This window comes from Tupaia chinensis, unplaced genomic scaffold (assembly GCF_000334495.1).
Source record: "Tupaia chinensis unplaced genomic scaffold, TupChi_1.0 Scaffold000429_1, whole genome shotgun sequence".
Lineage (NCBI taxonomy): Eukaryota > Metazoa > Chordata > Mammalia > Scandentia > Tupaiidae > Tupaia > Tupaia belangeri.
In genome coordinates this window covers 98056-117382 of record NW_006159934.1, presented here as the reverse complement: position 1 = coordinate 117382, position 19327 = coordinate 98056, and the positions used below count along the sequence as shown (strand labels likewise).

Below are 19327 nucleotides of genomic sequence, written 5' to 3'. Positions count from 1 at the left end.
GGACCTGGAGAAGCTACGAGGCCTGAGGGGCTAGTTCCTCGGTGGCATGGGTTTACAGGATGGTGAGGGGGTTAAGGGTCCTACCTTCCGCAGCAGGTCAGCATGGTTCTGAACCAGCTCGCTGTACTTCTCCTTGAGCTTGCTATACCGCTGTTCATTGGCTTGGGCCTTCCCTGGATTGTCAAAGACCAAGGTGAGGAGTCCATCTGGTTGAGAACCCTCTGACCTCCCTCCAAGAAGCCAGGGTCCTTATATCTTCCTTTCTCCCCACAAACATATATGCTTTCTTCTCCACCCCAAATCCTACTTAAATAAACTTCTGTGGGAAGTTACCTTTAACAAAAACAATTCACCAACTAAAATCAGTCCACTGATTCAAGCCTCTTCAGCACTGATGTACATGACCTTTACCAGGGTTTTGGACTTTCACATTAATTATAAAAACTTTAAGTTTGGTATAGTGTGTGAGCTCACTAGAGAGAAAAAGGGAAAGTGAGATATCACCCCCCAAGGGGGGATGGCCATGCCACAATCCATTCTTCTTCTCTACTCTCCTCTCTGGATTTTTGGGTATGCATGCACACATGCCCAGTGTGCTCCTCAAACCACGAGGTTGGGACTTGAACTGTGCAGTTGGCTAGGTGAGATCCAGCGGCTGAAACCTCTGCATCACCTGCTGCCCATACATTAACTTTTTCTCAGGCTCTGAGAATATCTTGCTTCTCTCTTCTCTACTCCCCTAGAAAGATACACCATCATCACCTTCCTTCCGTCACCACCTCCATGTACTCAGCAGCACCTTAAGTATGCCCCCTGACAACAGCAACCAGTGTTTCCGAGGGCACTTCTAGAAAGAGGTAAGGCCTGGCTCTGCCGTCCCACCCTCACCTTAACCCTAAATCTAACTATGCCTGCATTCCCCACCACTCCTCCCTGCACAGTCCCACAGCCTCTCACTTTCGATCTCTGTCAGGCTCCGCTGAGCCTTCTCGGTGTCTTCTCGTTGCTTCTTGAGCTCGTCCAGCTCCGCCCGGAGGAACTCGTAGTCGTCTACCGCCTGCTGCCGCAGGTGCTGCTGCTCAGCCAGCTCGGCCTCCAGCTCACTGATGCGGCCCTTCAGCTGCAACACAGCCCGCTGGCTCTGTGGGGGAATCTGGGTGAGGATCCTGATGTACTCAACCGCTGTGGGCTGGGAGTGCCGGGCAGGAAATGCGAGTCCTGCCGTGTTGCCAGTACTGACCACAGATACCTAGGCTTTTCTGACAAGCCAAGCCCAAGGTCTCATGAGTGCTGAGCCTTCTGGTCATTATAAGCCGCCCACCCAACGATAGGGGAGGACAGCAGGAAATTCTGGTTCTAGTCAGAGTGGGCCAAGGGTATCAATGTGCTCGCTGGAAGGAGGAAAAAGAGGATACTAGCTTGTCCCTGTAAGGTCTTCTGACCAGTCAGAGCTCTGGAGGGCATCATGTATGATGGGACCTCAAAAAGTTCACGGAAAACAGAATTAAACTGAGTTAATTTTGGTACAAAAAAAAAGTTAAAACCCATGCATTGTTTTGTTCATGATATACATTTTCCAAACTTTTTGAAGACCTCTCATGTATAGCATCAGACATTGCAGTCGGCCATCAGGGTTACAGTCAGAACTCTTCTTATCACAGGGACACAAGCCTGGCTTACATGCTAAAGCCATGGCTCAGGGACATGAATTATAATGGAGACCGCAGGAAGACTAGCTTCTTTAGCTTCGGCATTTCTACTTAGGATGCACCAACAAGTGTCTGTGTGATGTGAGTTTAATACTAAAATCTGTCATGTTTTGAAGCACAAAAGCTGATCAGATCCCCATACATACCTCAGTCTTCATGTTTTCCAGCTGTGCCTTCAGCCCACTGATCTCCCTGTATAGTTGCTCAATGAGGTGGTCCCTGGGAAGAGAAGCCGATGAGTTTGCTAACCCTGTGCTCCGACCCCTCTCCTCTCCAATGTGAGGTGGGAGATAGGAGGAAGTGAAGAGCGGGTGCTTTAAGTGTTCCCAGATACTAGTCTAATACTCTCAGGTCCACAGTTGTTGGTTTTACTCAGGGACTAAAGGGGCCAAGGATTTGAGGGTCAAGATAATCTTTACCTAAGAAGGCCCTTAATTAACTGTAATTAAGAACTACTCTTGGCAAGGCAGATAGTGGTGCAGTGGCAAAGTGTCATCTGTAAGGCAATCCCACATGAGGGATTCCCAGTTCAAGTCCAGAGACTTCTTTCAGTGTACTGGCATTCAGTTGTCCATGACCTGGTCCTTTAGCTGGCTGAAGGCTGGGAGTGGACTGTGGCACTGGGACCCTGTTGGGAGTGCTAACTCTCTTGTCCATGGAAGGAATAAATAAATAAATAAAAGAAGACAGATCATGGCTTAACTCAGTTTCTACACCGTCTGCTCAAACTCACTTCTCATCCTTGTTCACACCGTTCTGACTGTTGAAATTGAAGGGATCACTGCTGAACGAGCTACCAAAGATGTCATCAAACTTGTTGTCAAATAAACTCTGCCGTGACCAAAAGGGAGTGAGAACACGTTAGAGATCCAGAGAATTCTACGTGTGGGTCAAATGAGTGAGACATAAGGATGCCCCCATTCTATTTCTGATCCCTCCAGGACCCACAGAGCAGGGAGCTTGGTCTAGGTTAGTGCTTGGTTAGGAGAAGGCTGGCCCAGGTTAGAGCTAAGGAGCCTTGGTCAACACCTCTCCCATTCCCCCCCCCTCCGAACCTCCTGGTATGTGGGGGCATAGGAAGGGCCAAGTTTCTCCCTCAAGTAGTCCTACCTTCTGGGAGGCATCCATGTCCATAAGGTCATCCCTCTCTAGGACTGGTTCACTGTCAGGGGACGAGGCCTCGGCTGGGATGACCACCACTGGACTGATGTGTTCAGACAGGGCAGAGGCACGCAGGAAGTTGGGTGGGTTCTGAAGAGAGGAGACACATCCTCAAAAGGTGCTCACCTGCCAGGCCACTGGTCTCCAATAGAGTCCCTTGGGAACCTGCAGTGCTCAGGGCATGGCTGGGTTGACTTACCTCAGGCAGCTGAGGGATCTGAATGAGCCGCTTGAAGTACTGAAGGTTGCTGGAGCGGTAGAACAGATCTTTCAACCTAGGAGAGGAGCAGAGCCTGAGGGGTGCTGATGTCTTCCCCTGCCCCTGGTGGGGGACAGAACACCTGGTTTTCCTACCCCCTACCCAGCCTGAAGGCACAGGCTGTCAAGGAGATGGCCTCCATGGTGCTAGGATTCAATTATGATGCTACAGAAGAGCATTTATAGCCTCCTCAGCTTTTCTGGTAGTGAATAAAGAGTAGTTCAAGCTACCAACCTTTTGGAACGGTAGATAATCCAAGACTGAATTTATTCATCACTATAGACTACACGGAAGGGTCTTCACAAAATTTGTGAAAAATGCATATTTTAAAAGAAACTATACATGGTGGGACCAGCAGTTAGTGTAATGGCTATGTCGCTGGACTCCCACATAGTCGACTGCGGTTCGAGTCCTGGACCTGGTGGCTTAAAACTCACGCCAGGCACATGTGCGTGAGTGCCCAAGATCCTGAGAGGAGAATGGAGGAGAAGGGATTGCAGCATGGCCATCCCCCCTGGGGGGTGATTTCTCACTTTCTGTCTCTCTGTCTGTCTGGCGAGTGCACGCGCCCTATAGCAAAAAAACAAAAACAAAAACAAAAAACAAAAAACAAACAAACAAAAAAACTATACATGGATTTCAAAAATTTTGTGCATCAAAATAAACTAATATTTCATTTTTCCACAAACTTTTTTGAGTCCCCTCATATGTTGTTGTTCAATAGATTTATTTTCCTAGCAATGTCTAGCTTAGAGTTAACATTAAAATAAACTTCTGTCTCTGAGGAAAAATAAACAAACTACAAGAAAAGGGATGGGAACTTAATTACTAAGGTAAATCTCTTTTCAACTAATTTACCTTGATTTTGAGCTATTTGTTATCTACCCAATTGGCTTCTAGAGGGCAGGGATTAAGCCCTGCTTGTCTATGTTTACCATAGGCCTAGGTATGCAGGAGTTACTCAGTCAATACTTGTCAGAAAATAACAATCTATCCATACCGTGCCCTAATCTTGGATAAATATGGGCAACCAACATTTATTTCTCATTCCCAAATTTGTACTTTGAATTTGAACACTGAAGACTAAGGAAGTGGGGAGAATTCAGATTTATCTGAGGGGTCTTAAAAGAGTTCATGGAAAATGTATATTACGGGGGCTAGCAGATGGCGTAGCGATTACAGTCACTGGACTCCCACATGGCTGACGATGGTTGGAGTCCTGGACCTGGTAGCTTGAAAATCATACCAGGGCGCATGTGTCCGAGCCCGAGAACCTAGGAGAAGAAAGGACTGAGGCATGGCCATCCCCCTTGGGGGGTGATTTCTCACTTTTCTTCTCACTGTCTCTCTCTCTCTGGGGAGTGCACATGCCCTATGACAAAAAGCCTCTTAAAAAAAGAAAATGTATATTATGAAAAAACTGTGCCATCCTGTGGCCTGGTGTATAAGTAGCTGAATTTGACATGGCTGTCTAGAAGTCAGTCAAGTCCCAAACCCAGTGGCATAACATACACATCGAGTGCATATGAGTGGGTGTCCAAAATCCTAAGAGGAGGGAGAAATGGAGAAGGGATTATCGCAATGACCATGCTCCCTCTGGGGAGTGCTTTCTTGTGTTCTCTCCCTCTCCGTCTCTCTCCAGCAAATGAAAAAAGACTGGGAAAACACATGCAAAGATTTCAAAATTTCTGCACCCAAACTTGTATGTTAATTCCATTTTTCCATGAACTCTTTGAAATCTCCTTAAATGTTCTGAAACGAAAAAAAAGATAATAGATCTCAAGACCCTCTGGCTACAACACAGACTTTTCTCTAGCTCCACACAACAGACTAAACCCCTATGATCTCATTACAGCCTTTCAGGTCCCAAGAGTTAGGTCTGGCCCCATGATGTCACTGTGGTTTTCCCTGAGTGCAAGGACATGAGGCCTCAGAGGGTGGCCACGTCTGTGTGGAAGAGAATGTAAGGTGGCTATGCATGAGTGATGTTTTCATAAGCTTAAGAAAAATGAAAGGAAATGAAATCACCAGACCACATGGCCCTGTCTTTCTGGGGTGGAGCCAACAGTAATAGGTTCTAGCGCTTTCACAAGCTACTGGCATTTAACATTTCAGGAAATCAGCCTCTGGCCTGTCTCCTAGGATTTAATAAGTCATTTATTATAGAACATGTACAAGGCTTCTCCCAAGAAGTAGGGAAACTGGGAAGTTAGTACAGCCCTGCACCTGTTCTGTGATTGCTGCTAGGGGCCAGCAAGGGAAGCCTAACCTCAGGATTAAGGGGCTCTGGTCAAGGATGAAGAAATTAATAGGAAAAACAAGAGGGTCAAAATATGCAGCACTGGCCAGCTGCAGTGGCACAGTGTGAACCCAATGCTCTGTGATGCTAAGGCTGTATTGAGGGTCCTAGATTTGAGTCCCAAGGCCTTCCAGATGTGCACACATCCGTACACACATGTCTATGATCCTGGCTGGGTGAGGCTGGAGGTGGGACTGTGGCATTAGGACCCTGTTGGGGATGCCTGTCTCTTTCTCATGGAACAAATAAATAAACTTGAAAAATTTTTATAAAACAAAATGCAGTGCTAAGCCCAATGCCTTCAGATCCCTTAGTTGCTATCTCTTAGTCCATCCTTCCCCTCATCCTGGGTACATGTACTTCAAGGAAGAGCTGTATTTCTCATCCAGTCACCACCCCCAACCCACAATGCACCAGGATAATTTACTCCTCAGTTAGACAAGCTCCTCTCTTCCAGACTAGAGGGCTGGCTTATTGGTGGGTTCGTTCATTCAATTATTTGTTGAGTACTCTGTGCTTAACTGACTGACTGCTATCTGTCAGGTGCCAGGGATATCATCAAGGATAAGACAGTCATAGGATAAAGTTGTGTCAGAACCATGAAGGAGGGACCAGCAGATGGCGTAGCAATTATGTCACTGTAGTCACATGGCTGACTGTGCTTCAAGTCCTGGACCTGGTGACTTCAAAATCATTCCAGGGAAACCAGCAGTTGGCGTAATGGCTATGCTGTCGGACTCCCATATAGTCGACTGCGGTTCAAGTCCAGGACCCGGTGGCTTAAACTCAGGCCAGGCGCGTGTGCATGCGTCCCCAAGATCCCGAGAGGAGAATGAAAGAGAAGGGACTGCAGTGTGGCCATCCCCCCTGGGGGGTGATTTCTCGCTTTCTATCTCTCTGTCTCTCTCTGTCTTCCTGGCGAGCTCACTTGCCCCATAACAAAAACTTCTCCCCCCCCAAAAAAAAATCACGCCAGGCATGTGTGTGTGTGTGCGTGTCCTAGATCCCAGGAAGAGAATGGATTGTGGCATGCCATCTCCCTTGAGGTGTGATTTCTCACTTTCCCTTTTACTGTGTCTATCTCTCTTTCTCTCTCCCTGGCAAGCTCACACATCCTAATGCAAAAACAAAACAAAACAAAAATACCCTAAAAAAAAAAAGGCCCAGAAAGGAAACAAATGGGGTGCAGTATTAGGAACCTGGTGGAGAGGGGTAGGGGTTGGAGAAACAGGAGATGGGGAAGAAGACTTGACTGGCCAGGCTGGGAGAAGGCTAACCCAATTAGGGGACAACAAGTGCAAACGTCCTGATGGAGGAACTGAAAGGAGACCTCAAGTGCTGAAGCACCGTGAACAATGGCGATACAGTCAGAGATGGCAGGCAGGGGCCAGGTCATCCTGGGCCTCAAAGACCATGGAGATGAGTTTAGATCTTATTCTAAGCATAACCAGAGCCATTACAAGGTTTTGAACAAGGGATTTACATCTTGTAAGTTTGTTCTATATGTTGGGTGAGGACTGAATGGTAGGGGGCAGGAGTGGGAATCTAAGGAATCTGGTCAATGTTGGAGGGTCCTTGAAGGCAGTTGGGGAATGTGGGCAGAGCCAGACCTACTTGGAGGGCGTCAACTCAATCTGCTAATGGGCCAGAGAAGGTGGACGAGGAAAAATGGCGAGTTCCGGATCTCTAGCCCTAACAAATGGAGGCAGTATTTGTTGCAATAAAAAGGATGGGGAGAAATACATTTTTTAGGAACACTTAGAATTTAGTTTGAGATATCAAATTGAATTATGCGAGACTGGAATTTAGAAGAAAGATTTCGCTGGAGATACACATTTTGGAGCCATCAGTGTGGAAATGGCCTGAGATCAGGAGAACTTAGGTAGAGGAAAAAGAGAAGCGGACGAATCTTCGGCATAAGCAGGTGATTAATGAATGGATGAAATACCTTTCTTCTATTACCTTTTAAGGAGTTTCTTATAGAACCAACTGATAGCTTCCCCAGCTATTGGTAGGTTTGCCCATCCTATCTATTTTTTTATTACTTTATTGACTTAAAATGCTGACACCTTCACTCTTCAATTTTTAAAAATAAGTATTTATTTATTTAATACCATTTGTTATTATTATTTTTTAATTTGACCAGACAGAGACACGGAGAGAGAGAAAAAGAGAAAGCGAGAAAGTAAGGCCCCAAATCCAGGATTTGAGCCATAGCCGGCCATGTGGGAATCCAGCACCTTTAACCACCATGCCATCTGCTGGCCCCTCAATTTATTTTTTTTATGGTCTCTGCCACAGAGTGTCTACACATTCCAGACATACAGTAAGAAGGGAAATAAGAAATCACTCACTGGGGGCATGGCCATGCCGCAATCCCATCTCTTCCATTTTCCTCCTGTGGTTTTGGGCATGTACACACATGAGCTTGGCATTAAGTCGCAGAATTCAGAACTTGAACGTGGTCAGCCATGTGGGGGTCCAACACTTTAGCTACCAAGCCGCCTGCTGGCTTACAACTCATGTATTTTAAAGCAAGTGTGTTTGCATACATTAACTGATTTTATAGAACTTTTCAATTTACCTTCGATCCTATCACCTGAGCCACTTACTTTGTGAACTGCTCCATGAAGCGGTCTCGGTGGCCTTGCAGGGTGTCAGCTGGGAGACCTGGAAGACGTTGGAAAGAATATGAGGGCAGAGAAGGACCAGAAGGTGGGCAAGACTCGGCAGGGCTCTGGGGGAGAAAAGTACACAGCCCTGCCAGGGGGTACTCCCTGTATGCACTCACTGGAGAGAAAGGAACAGAGACAGTGAGAGGGTGAGAAGTCACCCCGAGGGGATGGCCATGCATGCACATGTGCCTGACGTGAATTTCAAGCCACTGGGTCCAGGACTCAAACTGTGGTTGGCCATATGGGAGTCCAGTGATGTAACTGCTATGCCATCTGCTGGCCCCTTGTCTCTCTCTTTTGGAATAAAAATAAACATTGGGACCAGTAGTTAGCGTAATGGCTATGTTGCTGGACTCCCACGTAGTCGACCACAGTTCGAGTCCTGGACCCGGTGACTTAAAACTCACGCCGGGTGTGTGTGTGCGTGCCCAAGATCCTGAGAGGAGAATGGAGGAGAAAGGATTGCGGCGTGGCCATCCTCTCTGGGGGGTGATTTCTCACTTTCTATCTCACTGTCTCTCTGGTGAGCGCACGCACCCTATAGCAAAAGACTCTTAAAAAAAAAAATAAATAAACATTTACTTTTCAAAAAGTACTTACTCTATAGTGTGTCCCTCCTACCCTTTTCCTTAGCCACAGTTACCCTGCCCAGAAGCATCAATATGAGTCTTGAAGCATGCAAGTACACAGTGTGCTGTGAAGAAGGCCCTGCACCCAATACTTAATTAGTTGCCTCTTCTAATTTTATAAGAAGTTCTGCTAGACAACTGTGTATTTTAGGGACAAAGAAAAGCCGATCTATATTTAGTGCTCCTAAGCAACTTTGGCATGCTGGGCATACCAAAGCCTGGGCCCTGCTTTTCTACTCATGGTCAGGAGCTCCAGAGCCTTTCAGCATAGAAGCAAGCCCAGGGCACTGAGAAGGGCTGCATTTCTCCAGGGACATCCTCAGGTTCGAAGCTTAGAGAAGCTCCTCCTGGCATACTCACAGGAGTGCAGTTTGAAGAGAAGCTTGACGGTATAATCATAGAGATGGCTGCAATCCAATATGACCTGGATCAGGGGGGCGAGGCGACACTGCCCAGCTGTCGTCACTGACACAGAGCGGGACATGTCCAGGGAGTTGAACACTAGGAAATAAAAGAGGAAGAAAGGCAGTAGAACTAGGAAATGACAGGTGCCCTCTTCAGAGGCAGGAGTCTAACACACACTAAGGGCTTAATCTGTGCATTTGTGGTCTCACTTGTTTACCATTCCCGACATTCTTATGAGATAAAGGTATCCCTGCCACACAGGTAAAGAACTGGAGCATGAGTAACTTGAAGGTGATCACAAAGCTAAGAAATGGTTTAGCTGAAAGGTGGTGAGCTCAAATGGTCAGCTAGCACGCATGGCCAAGGATGGCTGGACTAGGTGCCTCTGTTCCCGCTGAGAGGCTGGGCGTGCTGTGAGCAGGTGCACTAGGCTCGACATGGCGCAGAGCCCTGTGCCCGCCTGGGAAAGACGAAATTTGCTATAAGTGGGGAAAGCTTCTAGAACAGGAGAATCCCCTCTTTCCTGTCCCTGAGGAACTTCATACTAACTGCTCCCGTCTAATCGGAAAGACAGAACAAATCTTCTTTTAGGATTTCTGATTTAATGGAGAATTAAGAGTTTCAGAATTGAAAGGGGCTGTGGAGACAGCCAATCCCGCCCTCTCTCTCAGGCAGGAATTCAGTCTGACGATAATCCCTGATCCTCTGAAGCACCAAATCCGATGGTAGCAGCAGAAAAATGATCAGAGAAGGAAGAGGGAAGCATTAGAGTAGCTTCCTGGTGGCGGCCTACAGGGTCCTTAGAACACCAGAAGAGGGATGTGCAGCCTTGGGTGGACTGATGGAGAGCCTATGAGGGGCTGGAAGTGGAAGGAACCATAAGGGTCAAAGGTTGATCAATCTCCCTGGGGTAGGTGATCAACAGAAGTATAGACACTCCTTGACTTACACTATGGGGTTATGTCCTGAAAAATCCACTGTTAATTATCATTAATTTTTGACTAAATATCATCAGTCAAAAATGCACTTAACATACTTAACCTGCCGAACATCTCAGTTTAGCCCAGTCTACCTCAAACATGTTCAGAACACTTCACGTGCATTAGCTGACAGCTGGGCAAAACCATCTAACGCAAAGCCTGTTTTAGAGCCTGACAGCGGCACGGTGGCAGCACAACTGGGCCCACAAGGGGAAGGCTCTGGGTTGGTGTCCTTGGACCTCCCTGAGCATACCATGCACACGCACATGTGCCTGTGATCTGGGCCATCTGAGACTAGGTTGATCATAGTGTGAGGACCCTGTTGGGGGTGTTCTCTGCCGGTAGAATAGATAAATAAACTTTCAAAAAAGCCTACTTTATAATGAAGCATGGACTATCTCATGTACTTTACTGAACACAGAACGCCATAGAGTATCAGTCGTGTACTCTCCTGACTGAGTGGCTGACCGGAAGCTGTGGTTTGTTGCCGCTGCCCAGCATCACACGGGAGTATCACACTGCAAACTGCTAGCTGATGAAAAGATGAAAATTCAGAGTAGTTTCCACTGAATGGGCATCCCTTTGTACCATTGACAAGTCAATAAATCCTAGGTTAAACCATCGCAAGACAGGGACCGTCTGCATTGCCCTCCAGGTTCCCAAGTTCCAGAAAGAAAGTTCCTCTGTCCTTGTTCCAGGGATTCCTCCACATTGACCCAGATCCTAAACCAAGCAACTGGATGCTTGGCCTAGTCCTCGGCTCCTTCCTTGGCCAGTGCTGATATTCCCATTTGTGCTGGCTGCCCACTGCCTCTGGAGACTCTGCACATGGTAGGCAACAAACCGACTCTCCTTGGGGACCCTCTGTGAGTGGGAATGCCCCCGAGGGAAGCCCTGAGCTGCACATGCTTTGGCTTCCCAGTGGCACTAATCCCCGGTAACTGGGTTATTCTAATTGCTGAAAAAAATCCCAAACTGTCCTAATTAAAAGGCAGCTTTTCTTCTTGACAAATTAAAAGCAGCTGTCACTGCAAGGCAGCCATCCCCGGTCGACTGGCCTCCTTAGTCTCCTCTCTGCCAAGGACCTGGAGACTGTTCCATCTCTCAGCTGCCAGCTGCTTTCCTGATGCCTTCCAGGAATGCCCCTAGGCGCCCAGGAACATCTCTAGCAGTGTGACCGTGGACAAGGTACTCCATCTCTCTGTGCCTGCAGATGCTCTTCTGTAAGGCACAGATGGGTAGAAGAACACATCCCTCATAGGGCCTCAGGTTTAAGTGAGGAGATCGTGCACAGTGCACAGCCCTGCGCAGTGGTTCTCAGCTTGCAGACCATTTAGGATCACCTGGAGAAACTGGAAAACTAATGTCGGCCTTCCACTCCACCATCTCCCAGTGTTTTAACTGGTCCAGGATAGGGTTAGGATATCAGTAGCTTTTGAAAGACACCCTAGTGATTCTAATATGCAGCCAGGGTTGAAAATGGTTATTTTGGGACCAGCAGTTGGCGTAATGGTTATGTTGCTGAACTCCCATGTAGCTGACTGTGGTTCGAGTCCTGGACCCAGTGGCTTAAACTCACACCGGGTACGTGTGCATGCATGCCCAAAATCCCAAGAGGAGAATAGAGAAGAAGGAATCGCGGCATGGCCATCCCCCTGGGAGGTGATTTCTTGCTTTCTGTCTCTTTGTCTTTCTCTGACAACCACGGACCCCAAAGCAAAAAAATGCTCAAAAAAAAAAAAAAAAAAAAAAAAAGGAAAAGGAAAAGAAAAGAGAATGGTTATTTCCTGGCTCACTGATTTACAAACATTAGCACACATAAGAATCACCCAGAGTAGCACTGTCCAAAAGAATTCTGAAATGATGGAAATGTTCATGCACCATCCAATATGCTGGCCCCAAGGGGCTATGTGAAAGATGTTGAAAATACAAATACTGAAGATCTTTTTTAAAAAATTATTTATCATGGGAACCAGCAGTTAGCGTAATGGCTATGTCGCTGGACTCCCACGTAGTCGACTGCAGTTCGTGTCCCGGACCCGGTGGCTTAAAACTCACGCCGGGCACGTGTGCGTGCGTGCCCAAGATCCCGAGAGGAGAATGGAGGAGAAGGGATTGCGGCGTGACCATCCCCCCTGGGGGGTGATTTCTCGCTTTCTGTCTCTACGTCTCTCTCTGTCTGTCTGGCGAGCGCACGCACCCTACAGTGAAAATCTCTCAAAAATAAAAAAATAAAATAAAAATTATTTATCATTAAAAAAAAATTTTATTTATTTATTTAAATTTGATCAGAGAGGGACAGCGTGAGGGAGAGAGAAAGGGAAAATGAGAAAGCAAGCTGCCAGGTCTGGGACTCAAGGAGCGGTCAGCCGTGTGGAAGCCCAGCACCCCTAACTACCATGCCACCTGCTGGCCCCAATCATTATTATTTTTTTAGCCAGAGAGAAGCAAAGAAAGAGAAAGAAAGCCACTAGGTCTGTCACTTGAACTGTGGTTGACCATGTGGGAGTCCAGAGCCTTAACCACCAAAAGCTACCTGCTGGTTCCCCCAGGATCTGAATTGTAAGTGCTATTTAAATAGCCGCATGTGGCTAATGGCTACCTCCTGGACAGTGAATACTGGAGGTGGGGAAGTGTAAAGACACAAGCTCTGTGACTCACTTCTGGAGATACTGATTCAGAAGGTTTGAGTGGGACCCATTAATTTCTTTCTTCTTCTTCTTTTTTTTTTCATGGAGATTTTTGTTACAGGCCGTGTGAGAGAAACTACCCCTCAGAGGGGATAACTATACCATAATCCCTTCTCTTCCATTCTCCTCTTAGGGTTTTGGGCATAAAGGCACATGTGCCTGGCATGAGTTTCAAGCCTCTGGGTCTGGGACTCAAACTGCAGCTGGCCGTGTGGGAGTCCAGCGACGTAACCATTATGCCATCTGCTGGTTCTTGCATTTCTAACAAGTGCTCAGGAGATGCTGATGCTGCTTGTTTAGGCACCACATGTTGAAATCCAAAGTGCTCAAAGTAAACAACAACTGTCATTTGCCAGTGTTTTCAAGGGTACTGGTCAGAGGATTTTTTGTTTGACTTTTGAGAGGTTTTTGCTATAGGATGCATACACACACCAGAGAGACAGAGACAGAAAGCAAGACATCACTCTCCAGGGGGAATGACCATGCTACAATCCCCTCTCCCCCACTCTCCTCTTAGGGTTTAGGGTATGCACACACATGTGCCTGGCTTGAGTTTCAAGTACCTAGGTCCAGGACCCAAACCACAGCCAACCATGTGGGAGTCTGGTACTTTAACCACTATGCCACCGAATGCCCTCCCCTACAGGGATGGCCATACTGCGATCCCTTTTCCTCCATTCACCTCTCAGGATTTTGGGCATGCACGCACATGTGCTGATGTGAGTTTCAAGCCACCTAACTACCATGCCATCTGCTGGCCCCAATTAGATCTGGGATTCGAACCATAGTCAACTACATGGGAGTCCAGCGATGTAACCATTACTCCATCTGCTGGTCCGTGTTTTTTTTTTTTTGCCTGAGGACCAGAGAGAGAGACACACACAGAGACTGAGACACATTCCCTGGGGAGATGGCCATGCCACAATCTCTTCTCCTGGAATCTTGAGCATGCACGCACCCATGCCCCGCATGAATTTCAAGCCACTGGGTCCAGGACTGAAACTGTAGTTGGCCACGTGGGAGTCCATCGCCCTAACCATCTGCTGGCCCTGCACTGCCGTGAACTGCCTTTTTCTCCTTTTCTTTTCTTTCTTCCTTTCTTTCTTTCTTTCTTTCTTTCTTTCTTTCTTTCTTAATAATTATTTTATTTAACTTTATTTATTTATTTATTTTAATTTGACCAGAGAGAGACAGAGAGGGAGAGAGAAAGCAAGCCACCAGGGCCGGGACTCGAACTGTGGTTGACCATGTGGGAGTCCAGCACCTTTAACTACTTGCCAGCCCCACTGCTGTTTTTCGAAAGCTGCCTTTGGGGGCCAGCAAGTGGCACGGTAGTTAAGGTGCTGGACTCCCTCATGACTGTGTACAGTTTGGGCCCCAGGCCTGGCAGCTTGCTTTGTCATTTTCCCCTCTTTTTCTCTCTCTGGTGAGCATATGTGCCCTGTAGCAAATGAAAGTAAAATAATGATAAATACAATTAAATAAAAAAATTCTCTTAAAAAAATGTCTTTTTTGGGGGGGATCAGCAGATGATGTAATGGTTATGTTGCTGGGCTGCCATGCAGTTGACAGTGCTTTGAGTCCTGGACCCAGTGGCTTAAAATTCATGCCAGGTGCGTGTACACGCTACCCAAAATCCCAAGAGGAGAAAGGAGGAAAAGGAACTATGGCATGGTCATCCCCCACTAGAGTGGTGATTTTGTGCCTTCTGTCTCTCTGGCAAGCACACAGGCCCTATAGCCTTAAGAAAAAAAAGTGTCCTTTTTTGTTGCCTTTTTGCTACACACAGGTATTTCAAAAAGTTTGAAATTTAAGTAGGAGCTTATTTTGGTGCAAAAAATTGTTAAAATCCATAAACTTTTTTTTTAAAAGGGCAATTTTTATTAAAAATTATTTTATTTAGCTATATCATCTATCTATCTATCTATTTATTATCTATCTATCTATCTATCTATCTATCTATCTATCTATCTATCTATCTATCTATCAATTTTATTTGACCAGAGAGGGACAGAGCAAGAGAGAGGAAAGCGAGAAAGCAAGCCACCAGGTCTGGGACTTGAACTATGGTCAGCCATGTGGGAGTCCAGTGCACCTAACCACTATGCTACCTGCCTCCCCAACCTTTTTTTAAATTTAATTTATTCATTCATTTATTTTCATCTGATTAGACAGAGACACAGAGAGAGGGAGGGAAAGTGAGAAAGCAAGCCACCAGGTCCAGGACTCCAACTGTGGTAGGCCATGTGGGAGGGTCCAGCACCTTAACCACTATGCCACCTGCTGGTCCCATAAACCTTTTTAAGAACCCTGTATAGTGGGTACTAAGCAAGAGTAGAGGAAATTCAGAGATGAGTAGGACATGGTTCCTGATACCAAGGAGGAAGAACTCAGCACCTCGTGGTAACAACAGAAGGGAACAATGCATAGGAAACCAGAACAGATCATGAGATGCTGGACAAAGAGAACAGCTGAGCCGAGCACCTGTGCCCCATATGCCTTTCAGCCTGCTCAAGTCCTCTGATGTTATCACCACCTCTGCTTATTCACTGTCTGTTGGCCAGAGCTGGAGGACACCCGCAAAGGCGGTAAAACTCTTCATGCTGGTCCCTCACTGCTGTATCACTGGCAGAGGGGCAGTCAGCTCCAAGGAGGTGGCCGGGGCTGCTGGGAGAGGGCTTTGAATGGCTGAGCAGCAACTTCTAGATCAGACTTTCCCATGGGTGACAATTCTAGAACTACATTTATCCTATAGCTAAATGTAAACGAATTCTGAATTATCTACCTAGGTCCTTCTCAATCAAAGCAAAATAATTAAAAGTTAGCTACAGGGGCCAGCAGGTGGCGTGGTGGTTAAGGACGCTGGACTCCCACATGGGCAACTGTGGTTTGTGTCCTGGACCTGGTGGCTTGCCCTCTCACTTTCTCTCTCTCTCTCACTGTGTCCCTCTCTGGTCAAATTAAAGTAAGTAAATACATAAATAAAATAAAATAAAATAATTCTTTAAACAAATAAAAGGCATCCATGACAGTATATTAGAGATATTCAAAAAGTTCATGGGAAATGTGCATTATGATAAAACTGTGCTTGGACTCTCTTCATTTTCTTGCAATTGTGCTGCACTATTTATAAGGAGGTGAGGGCTGGGCCAACTGGTTCAAGTAGAGAATCAGGCTGGGAATTAGGCAATTCCCAGGAGAACTAGGATGAGATGGGAGGGAAGAGACTCACCAGTTTGGAAGAGGTTTAGTTCACACTCCAGGTAGTCAAACATCTCCACTGTTAACTGGAAGCTGGGCCCAAGAAGAAAGAGCTTATACTCCACAGACCCTAGGTCAATCTTTTACCAGCCCTCCCCCGTGCTCTGGACTGCTGCTTCCATCCCCAGTGTACACATGAATGCATGAACACGCACGCACACCCCCCAGCTCCAATTCTGAGCCTCTGCCCCTGTGAGTATTAAGGCCATGTGAAGATCTAACATGGCTAAGAGTCAACTATGACAGTGGGAAGGGAGAAGACAAATAACAGTGCAGGATGGGAAGGTGGAGGGTGAGGCAGGGAGGAAAGCCAGGCAGGGCTTTCAGAGGAGACACCAGTCATAAAGTGGCCCCAAGGCCAAGTCACCCAGAGTGGGCTTAGTCCCCACCAGGAAGTGACAACACCTACAAAAGCTTTCTTTCCCATGGGGTCCAAGCATGAGGACAGCCACTTACAAGTTGTTCACGTCACTCTCTCCAGCCTCGTCCAGCTGTCGGTCACTCATCTGAAGGTTGCCTGGGAACCTGGGGTTCTGGAAGGGAGGCGGAAGAAGTCAGAATGGGGCACGTCAAGGGCTCTTTGTGCAAGTCCAGCTATGCCCACATCAAGCAAGCCATCCATACCCAGCTCAGGCAGCAGCAGGCTGACTTCACTTGTGTAGCCTGTGCTCCCCTGGGTACCTACTCTTCTCAGGGGGACGGTTCACACCTAAGAACACCCACTGCCCATCAGAGGTGAAGGCTCCATCCCATCCTTCAGAGCCAGGAGAGGGCTCCTCCCTTACAATCTGCGCCCTGGGACTTTCTTCTAAGGATGCTGTGCAATGAGACACAGTGTGAGAGTTGTCACACGATCACCTGCAACACAAGAGGTTGCGGAGCGTTTACTTATCCTGGATCCATTCTGAATCCATCAGGCTCTCTGCTGCCCTCCGCCATGTCCTAAAGCTGCTGCTGTGAGTTCAGGCAGGCAAACCTAGTCTCCTATGAGCTTGTCCAAATAGAGTAAACTCGATGGCAGGAAAATATTACATAACGCGCCATCTCTGCCCCCGTCAAGGGACATTACTCAGTATCATCCATCATCGTGGATTATCTCCAGCATGATCTCTTAATCCGTGTGGTTCATCTGGGGAGGAAGAAACCTACGGCAGAGGGAAAGGGCCACAGAGAGAGAGAGAGAGAGCCATCCTCGCAATGGCAGGCTCCTCATTCTAGAGCGAATACTTCAGGTGGGCTCTGAAGATGGAATATATTTTGAGGTATGAGCTCACCTGCCAGTGCCAGGCACACATGAGATATGATGGCATCTGAATGCCATTTAATCTTAAATCCCTGAACTCTTTTGACAATTTGTCTTCTGTACCCTCCTGCCTTTCTCACACCTTCCATTCAATTTTCCATCTCTGTGCTCAGGGTGCCCTTCTTCACTTCCTTTCTCCACCATCCTGCCTGACAGGTCTGGCTGCGATCTCTCCATGCCGGGAGCTGCCATAGGGCAGGGAAGGTCAGGGCAAGGGAAAAACAAGGCTGGATCTTAGAGTTCAGGATTCTGGCTCCCATTTCCACCCACATTCTGCATAAAATCCCATCCCTGAATGTAAATTAGTACAACCATGATGGAAAACAGTTTGGAAGTTCCTTAAGAAACTAAAAATAGAACAGACCAAAATCCAGCGATCCCCCTTTTAGGCGTATATCCAAAGGAAAGAAGATCAGTATGCCATACAGACACCCATACCCCACAGCTTACTGCAGCTCCACGGATGGAGAATGGAAACGTGGTATAAACACAATGGAATTCTATTCAGACCTTAGGAAGAATGCGATCCTGTTATTTGAGGTAACATGGGCGAGCCTGGAGAACATGATGTTTAGTGAAATAAACCAGGCATAGAAAGAGAAACACTACACATTCTTCTTCATATGTAGAAACTAAAAGGGACGGTTTCTTAGAAGCAGAATGTAGAACAACCACTAGGGGCTGGGAAAGATTGGGGGATAAATAGAGAGATGTTGGTTAACGGCCACACAATTACAGAGATAAGAGGAACCATGCCAATGGTCTAGTGTTAGAAAGCACAGTGGTGTCACCATAGTTAACTACAACCGACTGTGTATCAATAGCTCAGATAGCTAAGTAGAGATTTGGAGTATTCCCAATATAAAGGGCTAAGATGACGGACATACTAATTATCCTGATTAATCCCTGTGTGCCTGCACAGGGCCTGGACTTGACGCTAGAGTTTTACAAGGCACCACCAGGCCCCTGTAATGCTCAGTTGCAGGTGCCCAGTACAGGGCCCTTCAGATGGCTGGCTTTTCCTTTTTGCCTGCCCCATGGTGCTTTCTGCACTTCGTCTCTCACCCTGCTGCTCTCCTAGAATTTCAGGGAAGCCTCCAGCCTCAACCTGTCACCTGTCCCAAAGGGACAATGTGGCTCTCTGGAGTGATGGACACCCATATCCCATGACTCTGCTTACTACCAGCTACGAAGTATGGTCAGCATTCTCAGGTCCTGTTGTCTCTCCATGCTACATAAAAATGGCTCTTGCTTGAAGGTTCATTTGATTCACTAATTTCCATGGTCACTACCTGGCATTCACCCATGCCCTGGTCCCTGGGTCAGTCTTCTAGTCCTGCCTCCAGGAGTACAACTTTGACCTTTGCCTCTACTCCACCTGCAGCTGATTACAGCCACTCTAGATCCTGCATCACCTAGAAATGCCCTACATGGCATCTGCCACCCTAACACCTTGCTGTCTGGCTGGGACCTCAAGGACCCTGCCCTTCCCACCCACATGCCCACCCCCTATTGCTGCTCCTCTGTCTCTGGGATGTCCAGCACCTTCGTGCTCTGCTGGTATTTGGCCCCTTAGGCCAAACTTACTTCCTTACTGACCTGGATGTCAGGGTGACAGCCTGGTCTCGCTCTCCCACTCACTTGCCTTTCTAGTCACAGTCCTTCCATCACTGCTAACACCCACTGTGCCTGGATCCTTGTCACATGCCCTGCACCTCTGACCAGCTGCCAAATGTCCCTGGAGAGGGACTCACAGCTGGTGTCACTGCTACTTCGCACTCCCTGCCCTTAGGGTTCACCTCTCAGATCATGGCTTGAACAGCAGGCACTGAGTTCTCACAGTTCTTGGAGGCTGGGAAGCCCAAGATCAAGGTGGGGCAGATCTGTGCCTGGTGAGTTCCCTCCCATGGAAGAGAGGAAGCAAGCTCTGTCCCTTCTCTTCTTGGAAGGGCAGGA

At 47.3% G+C, this 19327-nt stretch overlaps 1 protein-coding gene across 1 annotated transcript in view; it reads right to left on the bottom strand.

Annotated features, from left to right (window-relative positions):
- HIP1 (huntingtin interacting protein 1) overlaps window positions 1-19327 on the bottom strand; it is a 66670-nt gene that overhangs the window by 26895 nt on the left and 20448 nt on the right. The window contains exons 6-15 of the mRNA XM_006154958.2: window positions 16525-16601; window positions 16040-16101; window positions 9093-9233; window positions 8041-8098; window positions 3070-3145; window positions 2820-2960; window positions 2443-2540; window positions 1856-1928; window positions 958-1141; window positions 85-173 (exon numbers count right to left, since the gene is read on the bottom strand). Coding sequence (XP_006155020.1) covers window positions 85-173; window positions 958-1141; window positions 1856-1928; window positions 2443-2540; window positions 2820-2960; window positions 3070-3145; window positions 8041-8098; window positions 9093-9233; window positions 16040-16101; window positions 16525-16601 — 999 coding nt within the window. The remainder of the gene's footprint in view (window positions 1-84; window positions 174-957; window positions 1142-1855; window positions 1929-2442; window positions 2541-2819; window positions 2961-3069; window positions 3146-8040; window positions 8099-9092; window positions 9234-16039; window positions 16102-16524; window positions 16602-19327) is intronic.